We start from the raw sequence: 22,623 nt of genomic DNA on the forward strand, positions 1-22,623 counted from the left end.
TCTTCCGAGGTAAACAGACTGATTTCACTGGAAAATCGATCGGTAAACGGACCTGAAATGGAAAATAACGATTGCTTAAAAGAAAGTAGATTATTATATGGATTTGTCGGCAGAATTAAATGATAAAGTTGTTATTATTTAATTCGAATCTAATTTAATCGGACTACGAGAGATACTGATCGAGATCCGATGCTGACAGGCTATTGAAACCCTCTGATACCTATCTGATATTGTTTTCTTTAAAGACTACTCGCTTTAAAGTGTTTTTTGGTTGTTTTTTTTGTTTTTGTTTTTTTACAAGTTTTCACAGTTAAACTCTTTCACGCGATCATCACTTACATTATATATGTTTAATAAAGTATAAATTCAAAATAATATAAAATTCGTCCTTTATTTAAAATAAATAAATAAATAAATAAATAAACAAACAGTCAAGTCGCTTTATATGTAAACATTTCCAGTTCCAAAAATAAATCCAATTCCAGTCTTTGCTGTCTGTCACAGAGTCCGATTTGCGAAGTTTTCTCTGGTATCAGATCCACCATTTTGTTGCTGGTATCGGCCCGGTATCGGTACCGAACATCGCACTGGCGCCATCTTTACTAACTACTAATGCGGTTAAATGTCCGTTTATCCAAAGCGAAAACCTCGGACTTTTCTAAAGCTGCACAATTGAATAATTTTCTAGTGCAGGGGTTCTCAAACTTTTTTGCACCTAGATGACCTTTTCATTTTATTTTTAAAGAAAACCATTCTGCAGACCTGCTTAGTAGGCTATAGAATGATTTTTTTAACAAACACCATCTACATAAATATTAGGCTCGTTATTTAAACGTGTGTAAGAGTGCGTATTATGGATATTTACCCGTATTTTAGATCCTCACACAAAAACACACATTGACTGAAATCGACATATTTATTTATTTATTTATTTATTTATCATTTGTTTTTCGGTCATTGAAGCAATACGATTCAACTGACCGATCAAAATAAGCTAAAAAAAATACAATAAAAATGATATATAAATAGCTTTTTAGATTTCCACCACCACCAGAACCGTGGTTCTAGCAGATATATGGTGTTCTCCAACACCAGGGTCGAATACGTTGAATATATCAAGCGACAGATCTTATTCTTTATGTTCTTTCAGTCCAAAAAGTCAAACGAAACAGTGTAGTCTGTTAAATGGTGTACTCGGCTTATTGAAAGAGGGTTTGAGAAACATCCACGGCTTTAGACTACCAATAATGCAACGAATAATAGTATTAAAAAGAAAAAAAAACTAATAATAATAATAATAATAATAATAATAATAATAGTATACACTTTACAGTGTGTAGTAAAAATCTGAGAAATAATGAAACAATATGTTGTCAAATTTAAATTGTACAAAAAGATAGACAACTAACCATAAAAATTAATAAATTAAATATTTTAAAAATATTATAAGTGTGTACAAATAGAGCGAAAGTAGTACAATAGTACCAACAGACTGGTTTCTAAGGAAACAGTACATTTTGAAACCAGATACCATTCTTAAGAACCACAAATTAGTCAGTGGACTCACCATGACCTCGGGACACACCCGTGTACAGGTTACTGAGGAGAACAGGTGGAGCATCGTGCATGTTTAATCACCGCTGCTCCATAACAGGGGCACAGAGGGAGGTGAAGATGCTGCGGACACAAAACAGCACGGAACGTAGGAGATCTGCTTAAACCGGGGAACAAATGTACTTCCAAACCTGCTGGATATCGTCAGGAGTCCACAATGAGTGGTGAGAGGAACACCACGTGACCGATTCGCTGAAGAACCATGAGAAGTAAGTACGATTAGAGCATTGTGTGTGTTAAACTGTAATTAGTCCATGCTGACGGATGATGATGATGATGATGATGATGCTCCTCAGGTGTCTTCCTGCTGCTGATGGTGTCAGTAACACAGGTTCAGCTTTCTTGGCTCTGCCCGGATTCCTGCATCGTGTGCTCTACCGATGCCATCATCTGCAGTAACCTCTCCACGATCATAGGTGACGAAGCTTCTGTATGGTTTACGTTCAGTTCGGCTGCTCAGACAGAAAAGGAAATGCTACCTGACTACGTCCAAATCCAGTTTTCCGCCTTATTGTACAGCTGTATAGGCTACTGTATGGTTGGACACCAAAATCTGATCGTTTTCATATCAGACCTGAGCCTCTTACGTATGTGGTCCTAGATCAGATGCGTATCAGTTAGGCAACAGAAGTGAGAACGTCCAGCAAAGAGGGGTGGAAAAGGTACAGAGAAATGGTACTTAAGTAAAAGTATCAAAATCTTACTCAAGTAAAGGTAAAAGGAGGAGAAAAAGTAGGCTATAAACGAGTTAGCAAAAGGTCAGACATGATTTTTTAAAAAATATTTCTCTCATCAAATAGAGGTGCATCTCAGAAAATTAAATATTCTACTAATTTAGAATAGTTATTAAATATTCTGCTAACTCAAATCCAGACAAACCTACCATTTGACATGTTGGTTGACAAAGTCGACAAGGTTTAACAACAATATTGGAATCAATGAGGTAGCATTAGCAACGAAAACAAAAATAGCTAGCAGAAGCTAGCTACCAAACTTAACACTAGCCTACCTCAACATGCTTCTTTAGATTTACTGGTGATTTATTTATTTTTTTTTGAATGTGACTCGTCAAAATAGACAGATACGCAAAAAATTGGAATTGTGCAAAGAAGTTCATAAAGTGAGCACAGCCTTAAATCACCGTTTCCTATCCTGATCCTGTTCTGTTATCTCCAGAGGCTCCAGACGAAACCAAAGCCTTGATGCTCACTGATGGACTCATAGACACCGTGGATCACATCGCGTTCTCTGATTTATCCAACATGAGTGTTTTGGTGCTCAGCAACAACATCATCTCTACCATCACAGGGAACGCTTTCCAAAACCTGACTGTCCTCAGAACACTATCTCTGGACCACAACCTTATCTCTAGCCCCTCACTGGATAGATCGACGTTCTCCTGGCTCGGTAAACTAGAGACCCTTCATTTGGGCCATAACGCTCTAAAGGAAATCAGTGGATCCTGGTTTCAGAAGACCAAGTCTCTGAAAACTCTGCTGCTAGAGGGGAACCTTCTCACCAGCCTCAACGCGAGTACTTTTGCTTCATCTGACCTGAGAAGCTTGGAGACTTTGGATTTGTCAGACAACCTCATCGCCTACGTGGGCCGAGACAGTTTCCGCAACCTGCCACGACTCGGTAGTCTGGATCTCTCACGAAACAGGTTGCAGAATGTGCCTGATGCTTTCTCTTATATCGTACGCCTCTCGATGCTTAACCTGGACCTGAATCGCTGGAATTGTAGCTGTGAGCTGAGAGAGCTAGCCCATTTCCTCAACATCTACATTCAGTCTACAGACAAAGTGTTGTACAATGGGAAGAGGATGGCGTGCGCTAGTTCAGACAACCCCAAAGTTCAGACAGTGCTGGAGCTAAACCAGGCTAACTGTATGCCGACTAACAGAAACGTTACAGCGGACATCAATGCTAAGAGTTCCGTCACATCTCAGCGCTACATCAGAGATGTTGTTATCGCTGTTGTCTGTTCTTGCCTGGGTAAGTATGTACTCATTATAAACACCTTTTTTCTTAGTTCTAATAATTATTCATACAACAAAATAGAAATAGAATTGACCAAAACTGGAATTCAGAACGCTCTGGTCTGAAAGCACTGGATTGTTTTTTGGGGGGTTTTTTTGTTGTTGTTTTTTCACACAAAAAACTACATGGTAATGAAAAACACTTCACTATTAATGAGTACAACCAAGCTCATTGTCTGATCTGATGGTTCCGAGTTCAAATCCCAGGTCCATAACTTTAAACCATAGAGTTTTCCAAACGAAGAAATGTAAATGTGAATTTCTCAGGAGTTTTCTGACACTCGAACCCTTCGCATTTCAGGTGGTGTTGTGATTACACTTGCAATACTTGCAGTCGTACATAGGAAATTGGGTAGAAGATTTAAACCAATGCAGGGGATGAAAGGAACCGAAGAACAGTCCAGCCAGACGTGGGACTTCTCTGAAGGCAAGGAGGCTCGCTCGATGTCTTATGCTCTCCATAACAGCAACTACCGTGGCCATTCTCCCTGGGATAAAGAGGATACTACATCTGACAGCAGAACAGATGCAATGGGGAACCATGTCATATGCCACAATTGCAGAAGAAAGACTTTCCATCACAGAACCAACTGCAGGGGAATTCAGCACAATACCGAAGAAGAATGGTCAACCTATTTGGGCGGTGACCAATGGAAAGACACTGATGTTAGTCCTTCAAGGAACAAGGATGAAGGTAGGAAAAGGTTTTTGGGGGGAATATTTTACTTGCTCAGGATCATTTCTATACATTTGAACATATTCTTGTTTAAATTACAGGTGGTAGAGCTCAAAGACATAATGTGAAAGGTGTCAGTGGGTTAAACACTGATTATCGCAGACAACGGGTTTCAAGCCAAGACAGGTCGACCATGAGAATGCAACAAATAGCTCTGAGGAGACACATATCAATTGCCCAAGGACAAGCTTTTACCCCAGAAGAACAACTCAACGCCAAAATGGCAACTCACGAGGACCACTTATTCTTGACGCATCAGCATGGAGGATATGGTAGTCTACCAGTTCGCCACTATCATCAAACTTATGCGGATGACATCCAGGACAATATATCTAGAAATCAAGAAGAGGGTATACTTCCCAGAAGCTCTAAGGTCATTGTGTACAGAGATATTTTCAATTTCAACCATTCCAACATGGACCACCAGGGTGAACATCTAGCAAGAGTGCAGAGGAGCGTAACCTTTGATTTGTCCATGGAACGTGCCCTATTTGTATCTAGAAAAGAGGGTCCGTACAAAATCAGCAAGACAAAAATGTCCAGAACACCCGGACAGGAAAGCAAGCCAAGTCCGGGATACAGGACTAGCGCACACTCGAGGCATTCGAAAATCCATAAACCAAGATCTCAAGGAAATAAACTAAAGGTCAAGTTAAATCTGAACCCTTTTAGAAGAAGTCAGGTTCATCCCAAGTCTGGTTCTAACCAGGAGGACAAAGATGTGACGAGAACGTCCAAAAAGATCAAGAAAGACAAATCTCAAAAGTCTGGTTCTAACCAGGAGGACAAGGATGTGAAGAGAACGTCCAAAAAGATCAAGAAAGACAAATCTCAAAAGACTATGGTGAAAAAGGACAGTGAAGGACAAGAGAGTGAAGAAAAATCCACGAAGGGCAAGATTACGGAGAAGTCGCAATGTGCTGAAAGTTCACCCAATCCAGTTGAAACGAATCCAGAGGAATCAGCTTCACTGACGCAGAGTTCAAATCTTTTCGCTGAAAATACAGCACCACTTGGTACAGCAAATACGACAGACCCTCAAGTCCCAACCCTGGACTTGAACCTGGCAGTGAGCACACCAGAAGATGCCAGGAGTCTGCAGAAAGATTTACATATGCCACAAGGTCATTTTGAAGATCCTCCAAATGACTTGATGACCCCAGTGTCCTCAACTGTCTCCGTTGTCCAGGAGTACCTGTCATCAGGTGATGGCTCACCAAAGAGGAAGATTAGACTGATTGTACCTGAGAAAACCTCCAGCAGACCTCAGACCGCACTGGAAAAGAAAATCAGATAGCAGTCCAACATGTCCTACGAGATATCTTCCAAGTGCCATTTTTAGCTAGTAGTGTTCATGACCAAATTTCACGCCAGATTAGTTTCAGTGCAATCCCAGGGCCAAGAGTCATTTATATCAGTCAGATAACAGCAGCACAAAGTGCTGTCTCTCCAGAATATTTTTTTTCTTTATGATCCATCGATAAGATAACTAGACTTTAAACGGCCACGCTGCAGTACACCGTAACTCGTGCGACAGAACTGAGAGTTCTTCAGAGAAAACTGATAAAAGAATGGATGAGAGGAAGAAGAAAAGTAATGAAAGCCAAAAGGATGAGGAAGAAGATGAAGAAAAGGAAACAAAGACTATATTGGGGATTTTTACCAGACAGCAGTTCACTATTTTCTGCGTGGCTCTTGGGCTCGTTGTGCTGCTGCTCGTCGTCACGGTAACCTCCGTGGTTCTGACCATGAATTCGGGTTCAGGTACATTTCTGGTTAGCCTCGTTATGTTGTTTACATTACAACTCTGTGGTGTGGAGTGGTGTGGTGTGTTAGATAGTTTTGGTTCTAAATTTCCATTGGCTGTCCATATATTTTGCCCAATATGTTGTTTACTGTTGCAAGACTACATTTGCGTAGTGGAAGTATTGTTTATTTGCGAATATTACTATGAATAAATTCAATGAAATTTCTTTATTCAACACCGGATTTATATACTATCCTCTGGTTAGTTCATTCGAGATCTACTCGAGCTACTAGATCTGCTTTGTGACTAGATCTGCTTTCAGTGTTGCGGAAGCTACTTTGCAATTATAACTTGATTAGCTTCAAGCTACTCGTGATTTTAATATATATATATATTATATATATATATATATATAAACTGCCACCAAACTACCCTTTTATTCAAGTAGCTAGCTACACTACAGTATAAGCTACTAAGATGTCATAACCAATATATTTTGGCTTTTATATATAACCAAGCACTCTTGGTTCAGTTTCTGGAAATATCTAGCTAGCTAGCTAACATTAACACGTAATCATGTGGTAATCAATATAACATTGAATTAAATTGCTACGTGAATCCTTTGCTGTGTGAATCTTTCACAGTCAGAAACGTTGATAAATATGGCCATAATCTTGGTTTCATCACTAAAAGAATCCTCAGTGCTTCTGTTCTTCAGACTGGTCCGTGCAAACTGAGGCTTAAGTATTAGATTTGCTCATTAACAAATACAAACGTCCGTAGAGTGTGATTTGTTTGATTCAAAAATAGGTTATTCGAACGAGGAAAGGCGGTGTAGCGACGTGGTGAAAAAAATGATTACGGGGAAAAATACTATTTTGAAAATAGCTCACGTACTGTCACACGTACTTAAGATAGTAGTATTGCTAGGTGTAGATAGTTATTCTTTATACAAATACAACTGAATTGAGCTTTGTTTCTTCAGGAACATCGGAGACCATGGTAACGTTCCCTACGGATGGAGACATGCTGGAATTTCTTCTTCAAAACGGCGAGATTCAAGAGAAAGATGGACTCTATGCTACATGGTATCACGCGGCCAACAGCAAAGCCGAAACCAAAAAAGCCCTGGAAAGTAAAAATGAAAAAACTTTTCTCTTTTTCTTTGAGCGATCATGAGCTAATTTCTTTTTTCGGCCAAGGTCATACTATTATGTAACCAGCGAGGAGTCTAGATTGATGGGCTATACAAGATAGTAAGCGTTGCGACAATCTAAACGCAATTTTCCTTGCGTGATACAGAAATATTAACCCAACCCATTCCTCAGGTGACGTTATGATTCTGGAGGCTGACGTCAATGTACAAGGTCATAATACCGTCAACGAAACCAACATTCCAATCATGGCCCATCCACCAGATGTCTACAGTGATAACACGTTGGAAGAGTGGCTTGACGCGGTTATTAAATCTAAGAAAGGTCAGGAATCAATAAAGGTAAAGAAATATAGCATGTTGCTTCGTAAATATTTCTTGCAAACGCTTGGGGGTTTTTTCCCCCCCTGTGTGTAGGAATAAAACTGGATTTTAAAAGTCTTCAAGCTGTGGAGCCTTCACTCGATCTTCTCAGGATCAAGAACCAAACAGGAATCAACCGTCCCGTATGGTTGAATGCTGATATCCTCCCCGGTCCGAACGTTCCTGGGTTCTGGCCCGTTGTCAACGGCACTCAGTGAGAGCTTAACATTCAGGTGTTAAAATTGCAACGTGGCAAATTGTTGTGGTATAAGAGGAATACATCTCTTCAAGGCTATGCTGTTATAGGAGCGGGGTGTATTATTCCTTACTCCTTACTTCAAACATGTAGTGTCTGTTGCTATTCCATCATTCTTCTACAGCTTGTGGAATAACTTGGGTTTAACATCTCGCCTTATCTTTGATCTTGCCAGATTCTTTGAACTTATCCAGACAAAGTTTCCAGATGTAACCATCTCGCCAGGATGGAAGGTTCTTTATCTGCCCATCTTCCCCAATGTGACTTATACGCAGTCTATGGTGATGAAGATGTACGACACCATCAAACACCTTCCACAAAAAATCACGTTTCCCGTTCTGGCAGTTATGGCGAAGAATGGATGGCCACACCTAAGCTGGCTTCTCAGCCAGTCCTCCAGGTACTTCACCCAGAACAAAATGTCCATGCGACAGAGTCGGACCTGATCCAGGGCCTCTTATTTGTGCAGACCCGAGCCAAAAGTCCGAGGGGTCGAGACAACTCGGTGTGTTAAATGTGTTTAACGTGTTGCAGAGCGTTGTGTGGGTTAGGGGTTAGGCTTATGGGAGGAGTTCAGAGATCAGATCTAGCTCCACCCCATGGACTTCTAGTAGGAGGAGCTGTATCAGGTATCAGAACAAAGACACGAATGCTTCAATGCTTCTCATTTTAAGTGCACTTACTCTCCGTATGATCCAGGTTCAGTTTGACCTTGTGGCAAGGTGAGGAGAACCCCACTCTCAATGACCTCCTCTTCATTAGAGACAACAGTAACCCTCAGCGCATCTACTACGACATCTACGAGCCCGTGCTGTCCCAGTTTAAAGAAGCTGCAAGTGGGTACCATCGAGGCTTGTCCACCACCTTGGATAGCAAGCTCCTTTATATATTGAAATTTATATTTAATATTTATACATCTTTATGTATTTTTGTAGAGCAGAAGGATAGACCAAGAAGGTTCTATACAGGTGGGGACATAGTGGACTATTTCAAACCTGCAGACAGTGACGGACTTAACATCCTGTGGGAGGAGGTGTATGACCTAGCTTCTCTTCTATCTCTACTCAGAGGTATGGCAAGTCAGAAACAATGGTCGATGAGGGTATAAACAGTGCTGTTATTTCTTGTGTCACGGGCATTCTACATCATTAAATGTAACTATAAATGGATAAACACTTTTAAAATGTCATCGTTGGCAAATTGCCTTGGTATAAGAGAAATAAAACTCACTGGGACATGATGTTAATATAGTCTACTACACTATATGGCCAACAGTTTGTAGACACCTGACCATCACACCCATATATGGTTCTTCCTCAAACTGATGCCACATAGTTGGAAGCACACAATTGTATAGAACGTCTTTGTATGCTGTAGCTTTACAATTTTCCTTCACTGGAACCAAGAGGCCCAAACCTGTTCCAGCATGACGATGCCCCTGTGCACAAAGCCAGCTCCATGAAGACACGATGTGTGAAGGTTGGAGTGGAAGAACGAGGATCCTGCACAGAGCCCCACGCTCCAAAATCTAGTGGAAAGCCTTCTGAGAAGAATGGATCTTATTATAACAGCAAAGAGGGGACTAAATCTGGAACGGGATGTTCAACAAGAACATATAGGTGTGATGGTCAGGGGTTCACAAACGTTTGGACGTATAGTGTACTTTTGGGTGGTCACATCACACTACATCATGATTTATTGTGTTTCTAGACAGCCCAGGTGGGATGCTTGTGATTCCGGTAACATCTGGGACAGGCGATGCGAGGACTCCAGTGGTTGAAGGTTCACGGCCAGAGCTGCCTCTCCGGGATTGTCTAGATTTAATCCTTGCTTCAAAGAATCCATGGGGCATCTACGTCATGGTGAAGTCCCCGATACAGCTTGCTACCTCGCTACATCTGCTTCGAGAGGCCTACACTAGCGACCTACTCTACCGTCCAATCTGGATCAACATGGACATCGCCCACGGAGTCTTCAACGTCGAAGGCTACGTCACAGGCCTGGAGTTTGTGAGAACCATTAACCAGATTTTCCCATACGTTACCATGGCTCCCAGCTGGCCTCAGGAGGTTCTGTCTCAGGGTTACACGCCTCAGATGGTTGAGGACATGATGGAACTCTTCCAAGAGGTTTGGCAGGACGTCTCACTGCAGCTGCTGGCTGTCTATCTGGAGAGATCGGAGGCTGGAATTAGGATTCTTCAGCAAAGTCAGGCACGTTTTTCTCTCACGGTGGAGCACAGGACAAGGAATGGAGGACTTGGGATGGAGAGTTTCGTGTTGGTTCGTAACGGGACCAGACAGCGGACCTTTTACAACATTCCGAACGCATTTAAGGGGTTTATCTCCAAGATACCAAAGAGACTATAAGTATAAGCATGTCAAATAAAGACGGGATTTGTATGAAATAACAACCGGAAACAAATTTTCTTTCACCGCGTCCTTTATCGTCTGTTAACGGCATGCTCTTAGTAGACGTTATCTCACTTATACACTTGTACCATAACAGCAAATACTGAACAACATTTAACGGGAGCTTTGTATATTATATAAGAATCGTAATATTACAATAACAAAACTTTTTAAAAACATGTAAACAAATGTAGGCTAGTTAGCTATCCTGGTGGACATGTATTAACCAATCGGACGCTAGTATACGGTACTTTAGTCTTTTTGTATAAGGCATTTGTATCAAACTGGCCAAAATAACAATCTGCTTATTTATAAAACTGTGGTTTGTTTTTTGTAATTTTATTTCAAATATATTCATTCATATAATGCCATTCTAACAACCTAAAAGCCCTTTCACACCGAGCGCGACACGATAAAGTGAAGCGGATCGCAGACGAACGGTGGTCTCGCACCGAACGAGAAACGATCGATCGCCTTCGGCTAATTCACGCCTGCGCGATAGGTGGCGCTGACCGAGAACGCATTTTACGCCTGCACACTAGGAGGCGCAACCCGCTATCCAGCTGATCGGCCTATCGTCTGTGACCACCGAGAAGAAGAATCGCTTAAATGTAGGCTGTTAAACGGCTTTCTGTGCTGTAGCGCCACCTATCTCGGCCTTTTTGCGTTTCTGGTTTCATCGCGGGAAAAAAAAAAAAATTCGACATACTGGTCGGGGGAAAAAAAATCTCGCTTTGTTACGCCGCGATTATTTGCGTCCGGCATGAATACCTCCGGAAGTACGTTCGCGCCGCTTAATCGCGCTCGGTGTGAAATGCCCTTAACACATAACATCAGAGGCAGAACAAGTCGTACGTTCGGTTTTAAAATGACCCTATACACCATTATACATTTTTAGTACCTTTTTAACATACATAACTAGAGCTGTTCTGATATATTCCCCCAAACTGGCCTTAAAATGACAAAGTGTAGTGTTAAGAAAAATTTGGTGTAGTCTAGTTTAGAAAAATTTAACAGGCCAGCGATAGTAACCGAGCGCTACAGAGGCGTGGTCGAGATGACAGAAGGTCAGGTCAGACTCTGTTGTCCATCAGGTACTTGCTGCAGGAAAAGAAGATGGAACAGAAACTGGACGAGAGTCCGGCGATATCCGTGGTGATGTATGGCAACACACCTGGATTGGTCTGGTTGTAGTAAGAGATCTGAGGACAAAATTATAATAGCGGTTATGATATTTCTCAAACTTTATGGCATTTCTTCAGCAGAAGGGACTTGTCCTTCGAAGATAAGATAAGCGCTTACCTTTGATACGTTTTCGGACACGGCGTAAATAGTAAATCCTGCACAAAGCATCTCCCCCCTGTTCATGTCCTCCGTCGGCGGGTGAGTGGGAAGAGTGACCGAGCGTATTGCAAGAACATACGGATCCCTAAATACATCAAATACATCGCTTTCAGTCCAAAATGAAGGATACTTCAAGCGCATCTCGTTAACGCTTTACATTAAGGCTCCTTTATACTACAATACTACTACGGAATTCCTGGATTCTGATTGGTCAGAAAAGAAGGTGTTGATTTGAGTTTTCTATAACAGCAGCTCTGACAATAGTGCCGGTGCGAATCCATCACAGGTTTACAGTAATGCGCTCGTTTTAATATGCTACCATTTCTATAGTCGCAGGGACTTGTCAGTTATATTAACGGAACCTTAATATACAGCGTTACCAGTTTGCTTTAGTATCTTGCTCACCCGGTGTCGCACGGTGACCTCCTGGAGGCGAGCAGGATGAAATCCTGGGCTTTTCCTCCTTCCCTCAGAGATGGAGCAAGAACGTGGTAGATCACATCATCGTCGACTTGGAGGATGAGCTTGCACTGTCTGGACATGACGGACGTAGGAGGTTACACAGATGCTCAGTGTCTCGTGGCGTCATTTAAGTTAAAATCGTAATACGAGGATGCGCTGGATCAAGTGCTTATGTTATAGTCTGCAGGATAATGCACGTGGAAGCCATTTTGTTCCATTAAATCAGGGATTAATGCGATAAGTACAACTATTACTATTCAAAATATCAGCAATATACATGTCTCCTATTAGATTTTATTGGATTCAATGCTTGCCCTCATTTAGAATATTAGTCTGTTTTTATTTGTCATTTTTGAACTGTTTCTTGCTTTCATGCTACATCGTACCACTAAGTTTGACAGCAAAGAAAATCAACCAGATCTTCTTCAGTCCGCATTTCCTATCCCGGATTCTTTTTCAGGTTTAAACCCTGTCTCGGATGCTTCTACTCGAGAAGACTACACACGAGTAATTTGAATAATCTGAACGTGAAGCCCAGAAAATCTGCTTGAGCAAGTGCGTAACCCGACTCTGAACACGAGTAACTTTTCCCCCCGTAAATACCGGTGTAACTCAGACGTAGATACTCCAAATGTATTTAAATTGTATTCTTTGTTAAAATAAATAAATAAATAAATAATGCTAGCTACAGATAGCTTTGCTCACTTCTGTTTCTCTAAACAACCAATCAGTGAGCTGCTTCTCTTGCGTGACGGGGTCAAACAGTGCCGACGGTTTCAGCGGTGTAAATAAAAAAGTGAACAGCGGCGTACTTGTAGTGCTTATCCCATTCGGGCCTGCGGCTGAGATCCGAGAGCAGGACGAAAGCTCTCGCTGCTGGAACGTTCACCTCCGTTTCGACCCTGACACAAAGACACTGATTCTCCTCCAGAGTGTACAGCCTCACCTACAAACCCAGACAACACTCGTCTCAACCACACCGCAGGCTTAACGCTCCGAGATCCGAGAAGAAAAGCGTACTCACGTTGTTCTTCTTAGAACTGAGAACCCAGTTGTTTCTGGCCGCTAACATCTTGAGCGCAAACACGTTATTGTAGCTCAGGTACACCTGTAGGCGTTTCAGTGATGTTTAAAAGCCGATAAGACGTTGTTGTGCAAGCTTTCGGCCTATAAACGGGACATGCATCTTATCTTTGATCTTTTTTTATCTCGGTTTATAATAAAGGAGTGGATACCTGGTTAATGGGGTCCCAGGGGACAGACAAGGGCACTTCGGTGTGTTTACAGGAGATGATGTATTTTCTGGATGGATAAAGAGATCACTTTAATGAACACGCAGATCAACATCACCATAATGCAAAACAGGACATGATTTCAAAAAAAAAAAAAAAGAATAATCATTTAGATTGCATAGTGGGATCAAACTCATGGCAAGAATTGACCGTATGAATTGGTTTCATGAATCGGTTTAATTCTGGATTCTGATTGGTCAGAAGGTGATGATTCATTTTCTAGAACATCAGCTCTGACAGTAACTAGTTTGTTTCACGGATGTTCCACGGTCCAAAAAGTGTGACCTTTAACAGATATTTAAAATTGTAACTAATGTGTTATAAGAGGAATAAAACACGTTGGGAGGTGTTAGCAGTAACTCCGCTTCATCACACCCGCCCTGTCGCTGATTATTTTTCTATAAAACCCTGACATGGAATGTTGAATCTTGATCAAGATATCCACTGGGATTCGAGATATGCTGAATTAACTTCAATTTTCTAAAAAAAAAAAAAAACTCTCTCTGTGGCTGAAATTTGCAGTTTAAGTCTCGCTCGAATTGTTTCTTCCACACAGTAAGTTCCATTATTTGGTCCTTGTTTGAACTGATGTTTATTTTTATACAGGACGTTTTGGAGCTCAGTACCTGTCGAGTCTAATCTTCTTCCTGGCAATCGCCTCTAGGAATCTCCTTTTTCCATCCTGTTCATAATTAGAATAAAATATTATTATAAAAATTTTTTATCTGGTTTATAAAACCAATATTCGATATTAAAAACACACATGAAACCTGAACAGGAAGTAAGTCTCGATCTTGGCCTCACCAGCGGTTCGGGTCGTATTCGGGGTAGCGGGCATGGCCTGCCCTCCTCATCCAGCACCTCAAAAGTCATAAACGCACTGTTAATGTGTCTCAGTGGCTCCTCCCCCTGATACGCCTGTGCGCACACGCCCACCTCCATGCTGCCGAAACAAAACGAACAATACACGATGAAAACAGCTGTAACACCTGATTAAGCCACTTCCTGCCTATAACTGTCTATAAGTCTCACCTGTTTTTGAAAGTGTTGTTGACGATGGCTTGCAGGATCACGCGGTCTCCGACTTGAGACGGACCTCTGAAGTGGAACATGTCTATAGTCCTCAGGGTCGGGTGGGCGTGGCATAACCGGCTGAGAAGGAACAACAACGGTGCGATGAAGCGGAGTTACTGTAACCACTCCAACGTTGATTGTTTTCCAATAACAGCAGTGTTTTATTCCTCTTACACCACTTCAATTTGCCCATACTTAGAATTTTTATTAATTAAAGAATAAGATGTACTTTTTATCCATTTATAGTTACTTTTAGTGTAACAAGTTAGTTCCTGTTCTCATTTGTGGGGTTTTTTCACTCTCTTGAATCGCTGGCACTTATTATTATTATTATTATTATTATTATTATAGAGAATTAAATCAACCCCTTCTGACCAATCAATCCAGAATCCAGAATTCAACAGTGCAGTGGTATCCAAAAAAGCCACAGCTACAGAACACAGCCGGAAACCATCGGAAAATCCTGAGGTAATATTCTTCCACTCGATAAATGGTTAATCCCGAAACAGCTCAATGCGCAAGTTGTATAAGACAAATGATCCTCCGCAATCAGAAATCAGATTAAAGATGACAATCTCGGTAATCCTGACCCGCCCAACTTCATAATATAATTACGTATACTGTATATGGCTTTATAATGTAAGCGAGTGATTGCATAAGGTGTTATTTCTGTGTTTTTTTTCTCTCGCTATTAAAGTTCAAACCTTGAACTGCTGACCGGTCGGCGAGTCACTTTCAAAGCTCCAGATGTGAGTAGATTATTAACCGCTGGTTTTAAAAGGCTACACATTAGTGAGGAGTCGAACTCTGTGATAAATTCCAGGTATAAACATATCATTAACGGTCAAACCAATAAAGCCACACTGACCTTCGTTATTACTGACCTATTCCCCGTACAAATGTCCAGAAATCACCATGTGACGAGTACACTACAGCTTTATCTGTTTTGCTGGGGGTGGGGGGTTTACTTTTTTTGTGTGTGTTTAAAATAAATCTACACTGCTTACACTTGTATGCTCGGACGCGCTACATTAAAACAGATTAATAACCGTGTGTAATTATTGATGTGGTGAAGTTTTTGGTAATAAGATGTTCATTTAACTTTGGTAAAGCTGTAACTTTAAGATTTCAGGTTCTTCAGGACAGAAGAATTGATGCTTTTTTGTGATTTCTCAGGAACAACCACACACAAGCTGTGTTGTTGTTTTTTTTTTGTCTTATTAACTCGTGAGTGAGTGAATGATGGTTTATAGCTGCTCTAACGTAAGCGATAACTTTTTTCACCAAAGTTCCACCACATTAAATGTAACTATAAACAGATAAATATAATACCATGTTGTACTTTAGGCAAATTGCTGTGGTGTAAGAGGAATAAAACACTTCGGGACGTGCCGTGATAGGAAAATAAACAGCTAGCGTGCTGTTACCTGGCAGCGATGGTGGCTACGTTTTCCATCCACGCCATGATCTGGCCTCCGAACGTGTTCACCTGGTGGTTGGCGTGTGAGGGCAGAGCCAGCTCTACGCTCTCTACTCGGGTTTTCTCAGACGGTACTTCTTCCTCGTCGTCCTGGCCCTCTGCACCAAACACAGACACACACACACACACGTACATACATACATACATACATACACAAACACACCCGCGCATTACCATACAGTATACGTCACACATTCATGCATACTTCCTGGATTTTAAGAAACACTTCTTCTGTTTCATGACTTATTGTGTGTCAGGAGGAAGGGGGTGCCAATAATTTCAAAATCAGCCCTTTTATGTTTACAGAAATATTCTTTTAAAGCTGTACAGCATCTCTGTATGTTTAAGGTCAAAATATCAGTTATTGTGTGCAATGTTTTGATCATTTCTGAAGCTAAAATATGGTAACACTAACAGGACAAAAAACAAGTTGGTGTTATAAGTATGTCACACACACACACACACACACACACACACACACACACATAAATGCCCATTTCCATGGCATGGGACAGGGAAATGAAACTGTCTGAGACACACAAACACATAAACCCTCTTCAGAGCTGTAACAATGGATCCCGTGTGTGTGTGTGTGTGTGTGTGTGTGTGTCTGTGTGTGCGTGTGTTTTCCAGGAAGTGAAACTGCATCTTACTACATCTTACCACACACGCTCTCGCTAATGCTCGTCTGGAAAGTGGTGTCACTCAGCAAATCTTTCATGATGTCGACATGCAGCAGCCTCATCCTCCTTCTCTCAGCAGCGACGCTGTACTCCAACTTCTCGCGGTGTGTGTAAGGGACCAGCTGCTTCAGATGGACCTGAACACACACACACACACACACACACACACACACACATACAGCATAGATTAGCAACTGCTTATCAATCAAAGTCTTATCAACCAGGAAATAAAAACACACATGTTCACACTTGTGGTGTGTATTAACTGGTGTAAGAGTGTTGAGAACTTTACTGGGTACTTAAATGTTTACTTACTGAATTACTATACATTTGGTACACAAATATACACAAGGGTGTCTACGTTGAAGATGCTAAAATACTAAATTATTTTGATTTATTTTGGATTTTTTTTAATCACAACATAATTCCCATAGTTCCATTTGTGTTATTCAGAGTTTTGGTGACTTTATTATTATTATAAAATGTGGAAAAATAAAGAATGAGTGTGTTTTAGCAAGAAATTTCCAAATCACCATAAATTTGTTATATCCAGAGGGAAAAAAAATACCATATTCTTTGTTTTGTTGACGTGTAAATGTGAACACACTGTTGCTAGGAAACTGCGCGATCTGGATCACCACCTAGCTAGTCACTGAGTCTAAAAATCTGACTAACTATTTAATGTAAAGGCCCACTGGCACTGGTAGTAACATAGAACTGTAGGAAATGTCCACATTTTCCTCAGATATGTTGGTAGTTTATTAAGAAAAGACTCAGCATGACCAAAATTACACCGTGATTACACTTAGCATCAACCGCTAACTGAACTTTCATGTTGAGCATATCTGTGTTCCCAGGGTCCTAGGTTCCCCAGATTTATATGGCACACAACGAACACATGGTGATTTAAAGTTAGGCTTGAGCATAAGTGAGACCTGGGACATGATCATACTTAACATTTTGTTCATTTTATGTCCGTTTATATGCCATTGAATTTTTTATAATTAGTTCACCTAGTTCACTTTCCAATAACTTACCATCACTACACCAACAAATGTTTAATATTACAATAAAAAAAACACAGTTAGTGTTATGCTAAAATTTGCTGTATTTGCTGTTACAATTTTGTTAACCGGAGTAACAAAATGTTAAAACAGTTATTTAAATGGAATGTAGTGGTAATGTTAGGTAGTTAAAATTATTTGTTTACCTATAAACAACAAGCAACATTTTATTCCTTTGTTTTGTTTTTCTGTTGCTTTGTTTTGTTTTGTACTCCCTCACACATGAAAGCTCAGTTAGCGATCGATGCTAAGTGTAATCACAGCGTAATTTTTTTGTTGTTCTGAGCCTTTTCTTAGTAATTTTCCAACACATCTGAGGAAAATGTTGACCTTCCCTATAGCTTCGTCTCATTTCCGCCATCGCCGGACCTTTCATTAAATCGTTAGGTCGATTTTTAGCCTCCGTGATTAGCCAGCTGATGATCCACGTATCTCTCAGTTGCCTAGTAATTCCTATTTTTATTTATTCAAATGAAATTGACACACCGGTGATGTATTAACGCAAAACATTTGCATCAGCAAATATATTTGCATGGATGATCTGAGTAACTGGTAACGACCAGTAATTTACCCTCGGTCTCACCTTGTCTTTACCTGTGCGCCGAGCCACAAAGGTGGCAAAAGCCTGGCAGACTTTCCAGTGGCGGTTACTGTAAAGGTCCTCACAGCTCACCACTATCCCCACCTTACACACACACACACACACACACACACACACACACACACACACACTGAATAATTTGGCACAAGCAAGACGTTGGCAGTACAACACGTTTGAGTCACAGGATAGGAAGCATAAACTAAGATGACCTTTTGTGTGCTTATCTGAGGGTCCGGTTTTACACCGGTGTTTGCTTTGCGTTCTCCAATATACCATTTATATTTCACTTATTTATTTCACCGTGTACGGACATTTATCAAGAATGATACATCTACAGAGTTTACCTCAATACAGCAATGAGTTTTACATTATCGTGGCATTTAATACGAATATAGTATTTCAGTACTTTCATCTCTGTAGTAAATAATTCAGCTCAGTGCTGGGTCTTGCAGTGTGAAATATAACTGTAATCTGGATAAATAAATAAATAAATAAATTAATTAATTAAATTTTTTTTTTTTTTTTACCTCCATGCTCGAGTTGAAAGCTCTGTTGACTTTAGCCTTGATGTTAACCACTTGTCCAACGCTTAAAAAAAAAAAGAAATAGTATTTTTAGCGTCATGTATGATTTGTAAAGTGGCACATAAAAACTGGCAAAAGTTTTTAAACATCCTACAGCATTTTTTTTTTTTTTTACAGCATCTTTGTTTAAATGATCACGTTTTAAAGAAAGGAATAGAAATAAATTGTGATATGTTTATTATTAAATTCGTTTTCAATTGAGAAATGTTAGAAATGACTTTGTTTCACCGGGACGATCCAGATTTAATGTCATCAGGAAAAGGATGAACTCTTGATTACTTTAATGAGGCACTTTCTCAGGAACGTGACAAGCTGTTTTTCATATTAACCGAGAGAGAGAGAGAAAGAGACTAGTGAGGGAATGACTGTTTATAGCTGCTGTAACATAAACAATAACAGGAACTGACTTGTTTCGTGGACGAGCCGTGACATTAAACGTAACTATATACGGAAAAAAATAGTATGACGTGTTCATTGGTAACAGTAACTCCGCCCCATCAAACGTCCCTGTCACTGATCATTTACAGTCAAGGCTATTTCTTGCTTTTTGTGTTAGGAATCTGAGGTCCGAGTGCATCGTCAGCCATGACGTTGTCAGGGCTTGAACTCACGACCTTCTGGAGTCACTACATACTGCATAACATTCTTCTTCAAAGAGGATCCTCGTTGACTTTTGTCAAAATAAGGAACCGTTATGCTATCTTCAGATCGAGGCAGATTTTAACTTAGAAAAGCCGTCGAGCTCACGAGATTTCGCCCAGAGGAAAATGTACAGTTAAAACTGGCTGTGATATTAATGTTTTCATGGAGATCATTCTTCTTTACCTGATGGTGTGCTCAAAGTGAATATCGTCCACAGAGGCTGTGACACAGGGACATCCTGCGTGTCTTTCAGCTGGAATGAGACAAAGACAGAAAGTTGTCACTAAAAGGTCAAAAATGACAACGGAGCATGAATCACTTCTGTTCCAAGATCCAATTCACTTCCATAATACCCAGGTTGCAGAGGATACTGATACTGATATTTATACTGAATCCTATTTGTGCAATGGCTTTTAGCTGTTATTGAATATTTACAATCACAATAATTGCTAATGGTTTATGATGTTATTAAGAGAACCAGACACTCCAACGCTAGCCAAAGCACTAAGAAACACAACATTAATCGCTAAACCCTAAGCACTTGACAACAGCACAATGGATTCTTTTTTTATCGCTTTTTTGCCTCATCTGGCAGTAACAATAACAGTAAAAATTTATTAGTAAAAACTGGTTAAAATCCAAATATCTAGGTTTAAAACTACAATGAAGAAAACAAAAAAGAATTTAGAAATAAAATCTCTAACAATAACTCAACAGGGTCTTAATTACTGCGTACTAGACTCTCACACAAGCAAAAACAAAAACTGTAAAGTTTTAAGATCGAAAACGTTCAAAACCCGTTCACGTGTCTGATGAACAGAACTCTGGGATTGCCTTCTTTCAGAAGCACAAACTTTGAGGAAAATAATTAACGGTTTTAAACCGTACTGGGCATTTCTTTTCAAAACACGCTGACAGCGGTAGACCAATCACGACAGACTGGGACGTCTGACTAATCAGAGTAGAGTATGCTCTCTGAAAGGAGGAGTTTAGAATGAATCATTTAGAACGGATCATTTAACGAGTCGTTTGTGACACTGAGGGGAAAAAAGGGTAACGTTTAAATTACGAGCACGTTAAAAAGTGTTTTTTGACCTCGGATGCGTGTAAATCTATTGTAGGAGACCTTTAAAACATAATTAGGCGCGTTTCAAAACCATACTAGGGGCACTTTAAGCACTACTATGGAGTGTGACATCACAAATAAATGCAACGTTGAACACGAGAACCGCCAAAACAAACAGGCGCAAATTCTATTTTTTTTTTGGCCTTTAGGCAAGCGTTTAGACAAATCAGGACTCTTTTGGAAGGATATAATCTGGGCAGACGAAACAAAAATAGACCGCTTTGTCGATAAACTTGAAGTGCAAACTACTACTATTTTCGCGATACAGATCCGCATTCAGGCAATGGCTTTTCGCATATTGAATATTAAGTGGAATTTCTGAGAGGGATCGATTATATTTATTCAAGAACCAGAATATCACGCCTCTCTCACACGATTCACGGTTCCAGCATCCAAACCTGAATGACCTGTTCTGTCCTAGAGAGCTAATCTGGCGCACGCAAAACCGTGCAACTGCACCAAGCTCGCCGTGTCGTTCATAAACAACTTTCATCAGCTTTCTCCTGATACAGATGAGCAACAAATATCTGACTGGTCAGAACGGTGTTGATTAACTTTCTATAAGAAGAGCTCAGACAGAGAGTATATTAATATGTTATGGTTTCCATAGTAACAGCTCGTTCACAGGGACATGTACGGCGGACGTGCCACGGAAACCCTGTGTAATCTCTGATACGATGATGCTTTCTGCGAGGTGAGCTGTTGTAACATACGGGAGAACAGGAACTTGTTTCGAGTATTTTTACATGTAACTATAAATGGATAAAAATATGACAACGTGTCATTCTTTCCCATAACAACACGTCAATGAGTGTTTTATCTATTCGTTTTTACTTCAAACAGATTAAACCATATTTCTACATAAAGTGATCCTCTTTAAAAAAAAAAACAAAAAAAGACCAAGATCTTGAACATTAAAACTAGTGATAATGAGTTGAATGGTACAGTATTATGTAATACTGTAAATATATCACCCAGCTCCAGCGGTGTCCAGATGTTATGAAGTATATTGAGCCCTCACCGGACAGGCAGGCGGTGGAGTCCATCCACTTGAGCAGCTGCCCGACGCTCAGCTCCTTGCGATGGTTGGCGTGGCAAGGAAGTATGATCTGGCTCATCTTCATCTCCGTGGGGTTGCGATACACTCGTCCGTCCTCCATGACCAGGTCCGGCTCGTCCAGCTCCGCCATCCTGTTGATCTGAGTGTGGAAGAACATAGTGCATCAGTTGGGTGTTTGGATGTTGTCTGTCATGCACGCTCTCCTGTGGAAGGGTTTTATTACGGGTTCAAAGTGTTATTTAGCTTTGCAATGCGCACATGGTGGGACTGAACCCAGGAAAGAACAGGAACGGCTGGAAAGAGTTTGGAAAGGAGGGTTTGAAATGCACTTGTTCATAGGTGCATGTGACAGCATGTAGTGCTATTCTGGTCTGCAATCTCACACACACCTCCACCCCTCCCTCTCTAGCTCACGCTCGCACACACACACACACACACACACACACACACACACACACACAATTTCACACTCACCCTCTGGCATGTTATGGAAACTTTTAGGTCACAATACATTCACACAGTAATCCCAACATTATCATAAGACACCACACACTCTTTAAATAGATCTGAATGTAAATAAATCAGTGACGTCATGCATGCATTAAACTCAGAACTTACCTTCTAATAAACCTCTTCACAGTTGAGTCACGTTTTTTTTTTTAGACGTTTTCACGCAATATAAATTCTCGCGAGATTTGATCCACGAGAAAAAAAAAATCCGGGGATAAAAAAAAGCTTTTCTGACAACCCACGAGTTTAATGGAAGCCTGGCGGAAATAACAAAGACACGCCCTTTATTTTTTTTAAGTCTGCTAACCACGCCCACTAGCTGTTAAGATGTGCACGCGCTCTAGAACCCACAACGGACAAAGTGTACAGGAAAAAAGGCCCG

General features: G+C 40.6%; 2 protein-coding genes across 3 annotated transcripts; one reads left to right on the plus strand and one right to left on the minus strand.

Annotated features, from left to right (window-relative positions):
• Window positions 1–5,960: 5,960 nt before the first annotated feature.
• On the plus strand, window positions 5,961–10,536 carry fam151a (family with sequence similarity 151 member A). Its single transcript, XM_053651037.1, has 8 exons — window positions 5,961–6,153; window positions 7,122–7,271; window positions 7,465–7,614; window positions 7,707–7,866; window positions 8,084–8,308; window positions 8,608–8,744; window positions 8,844–8,978; window positions 9,619–10,536. Exons 1-8 carry the CDS (start codon window positions 5,961–5,963, stop codon window positions 10,275–10,277), a joined length of 1,809 nt encoding a protein of 602 aa, XP_053507012.1. The 3' UTR covers window positions 10,278–10,536.
• On the minus strand, window positions 10,481–22,463 carry acot11a (acyl-CoA thioesterase 11a). 2 transcript variants are annotated; one of them, XM_053651029.1, is made up of 16 exons: window positions 22,350–22,463; window positions 21,693–21,870; window positions 19,729–19,798; window positions 18,847–18,907; window positions 18,302–18,403; window positions 16,635–16,791; window positions 15,919–16,069; window positions 14,450–14,569; window positions 14,222–14,360; window positions 14,044–14,099; window positions 13,361–13,427; window positions 13,150–13,233; window positions 12,938–13,071; window positions 12,069–12,197; window positions 11,622–11,748; window positions 10,481–11,521 (listed from the first exon to the last, which is right to left on the minus strand). In XM_053651029.1, exons 2-16 carry the CDS (start codon window positions 21,859–21,861, stop codon window positions 11,393–11,395), a joined length of 1,695 nt encoding a protein of 564 aa, XP_053507004.1. In that variant the 5' UTR covers window positions 21,862–21,870; window positions 22,350–22,463; the 3' UTR covers window positions 10,481–11,392. The 2 variants fall into 2 exon arrangements, with proteins under 2 accessions (XP_053507004.1, XP_053507003.1); XM_053651028.1 differs by lacking the exon at window positions 22,350–22,463 and having other exon boundaries at window positions 21,693–22,172.
• Window positions 22,464–22,623: the final 160 nt, after the last annotated feature.

This window comes from Ictalurus furcatus, chromosome 20 (assembly GCF_023375685.1).
Source record: "Ictalurus furcatus strain D&B chromosome 20, Billie_1.0, whole genome shotgun sequence".
NCBI lineage: Eukaryota > Metazoa > Chordata > Actinopteri > Siluriformes > Ictaluridae > Ictalurus > Ictalurus furcatus.

Bases quoted from the DNA above. Each gene is read 5' to 3' on its own strand.
- fam151a (XM_053651037.1), top strand. From the start codon at position 5,961: ATGGATGAGAGGAAGAAGAAAAGTAATGAAAGCCAAAAGGATGAGGAA. The intron at 8,745-8,843 runs GTGGGTACCATC...GTATTTTTGTAG, and splicing joins CCAGTTTAAAGAAGCTGCAA to AGCAGAAGGATAGACCAAGA. The intron at 8,979-9,618 runs GTATGGCAAGTC...TTGTGTTTCTAG, and splicing joins TCTTCTATCTCTACTCAGAG to ACAGCCCAGGTGGGATGCTT.
- acot11a (XM_053651028.1), bottom strand. From the start codon at position 21,888: ATGTTCTTCCACACTCAGATCAACAGGATGGCGGAGCTGGACGAGCCG. The intron at 14,570-15,918 runs GTAACAGCACGC...GTTCCTTCTCAG, and splicing joins GTAGCCACCATCGCTGCCAG to CCGGTTATGCCACGCCCACC. The intron at 12,198-12,937 runs GTACGCCGCTGT...CGTCATGTCCAG, and splicing joins GAATGGGATAAGCACTACAA to ACAGTGCAAGCTCATCCTCC.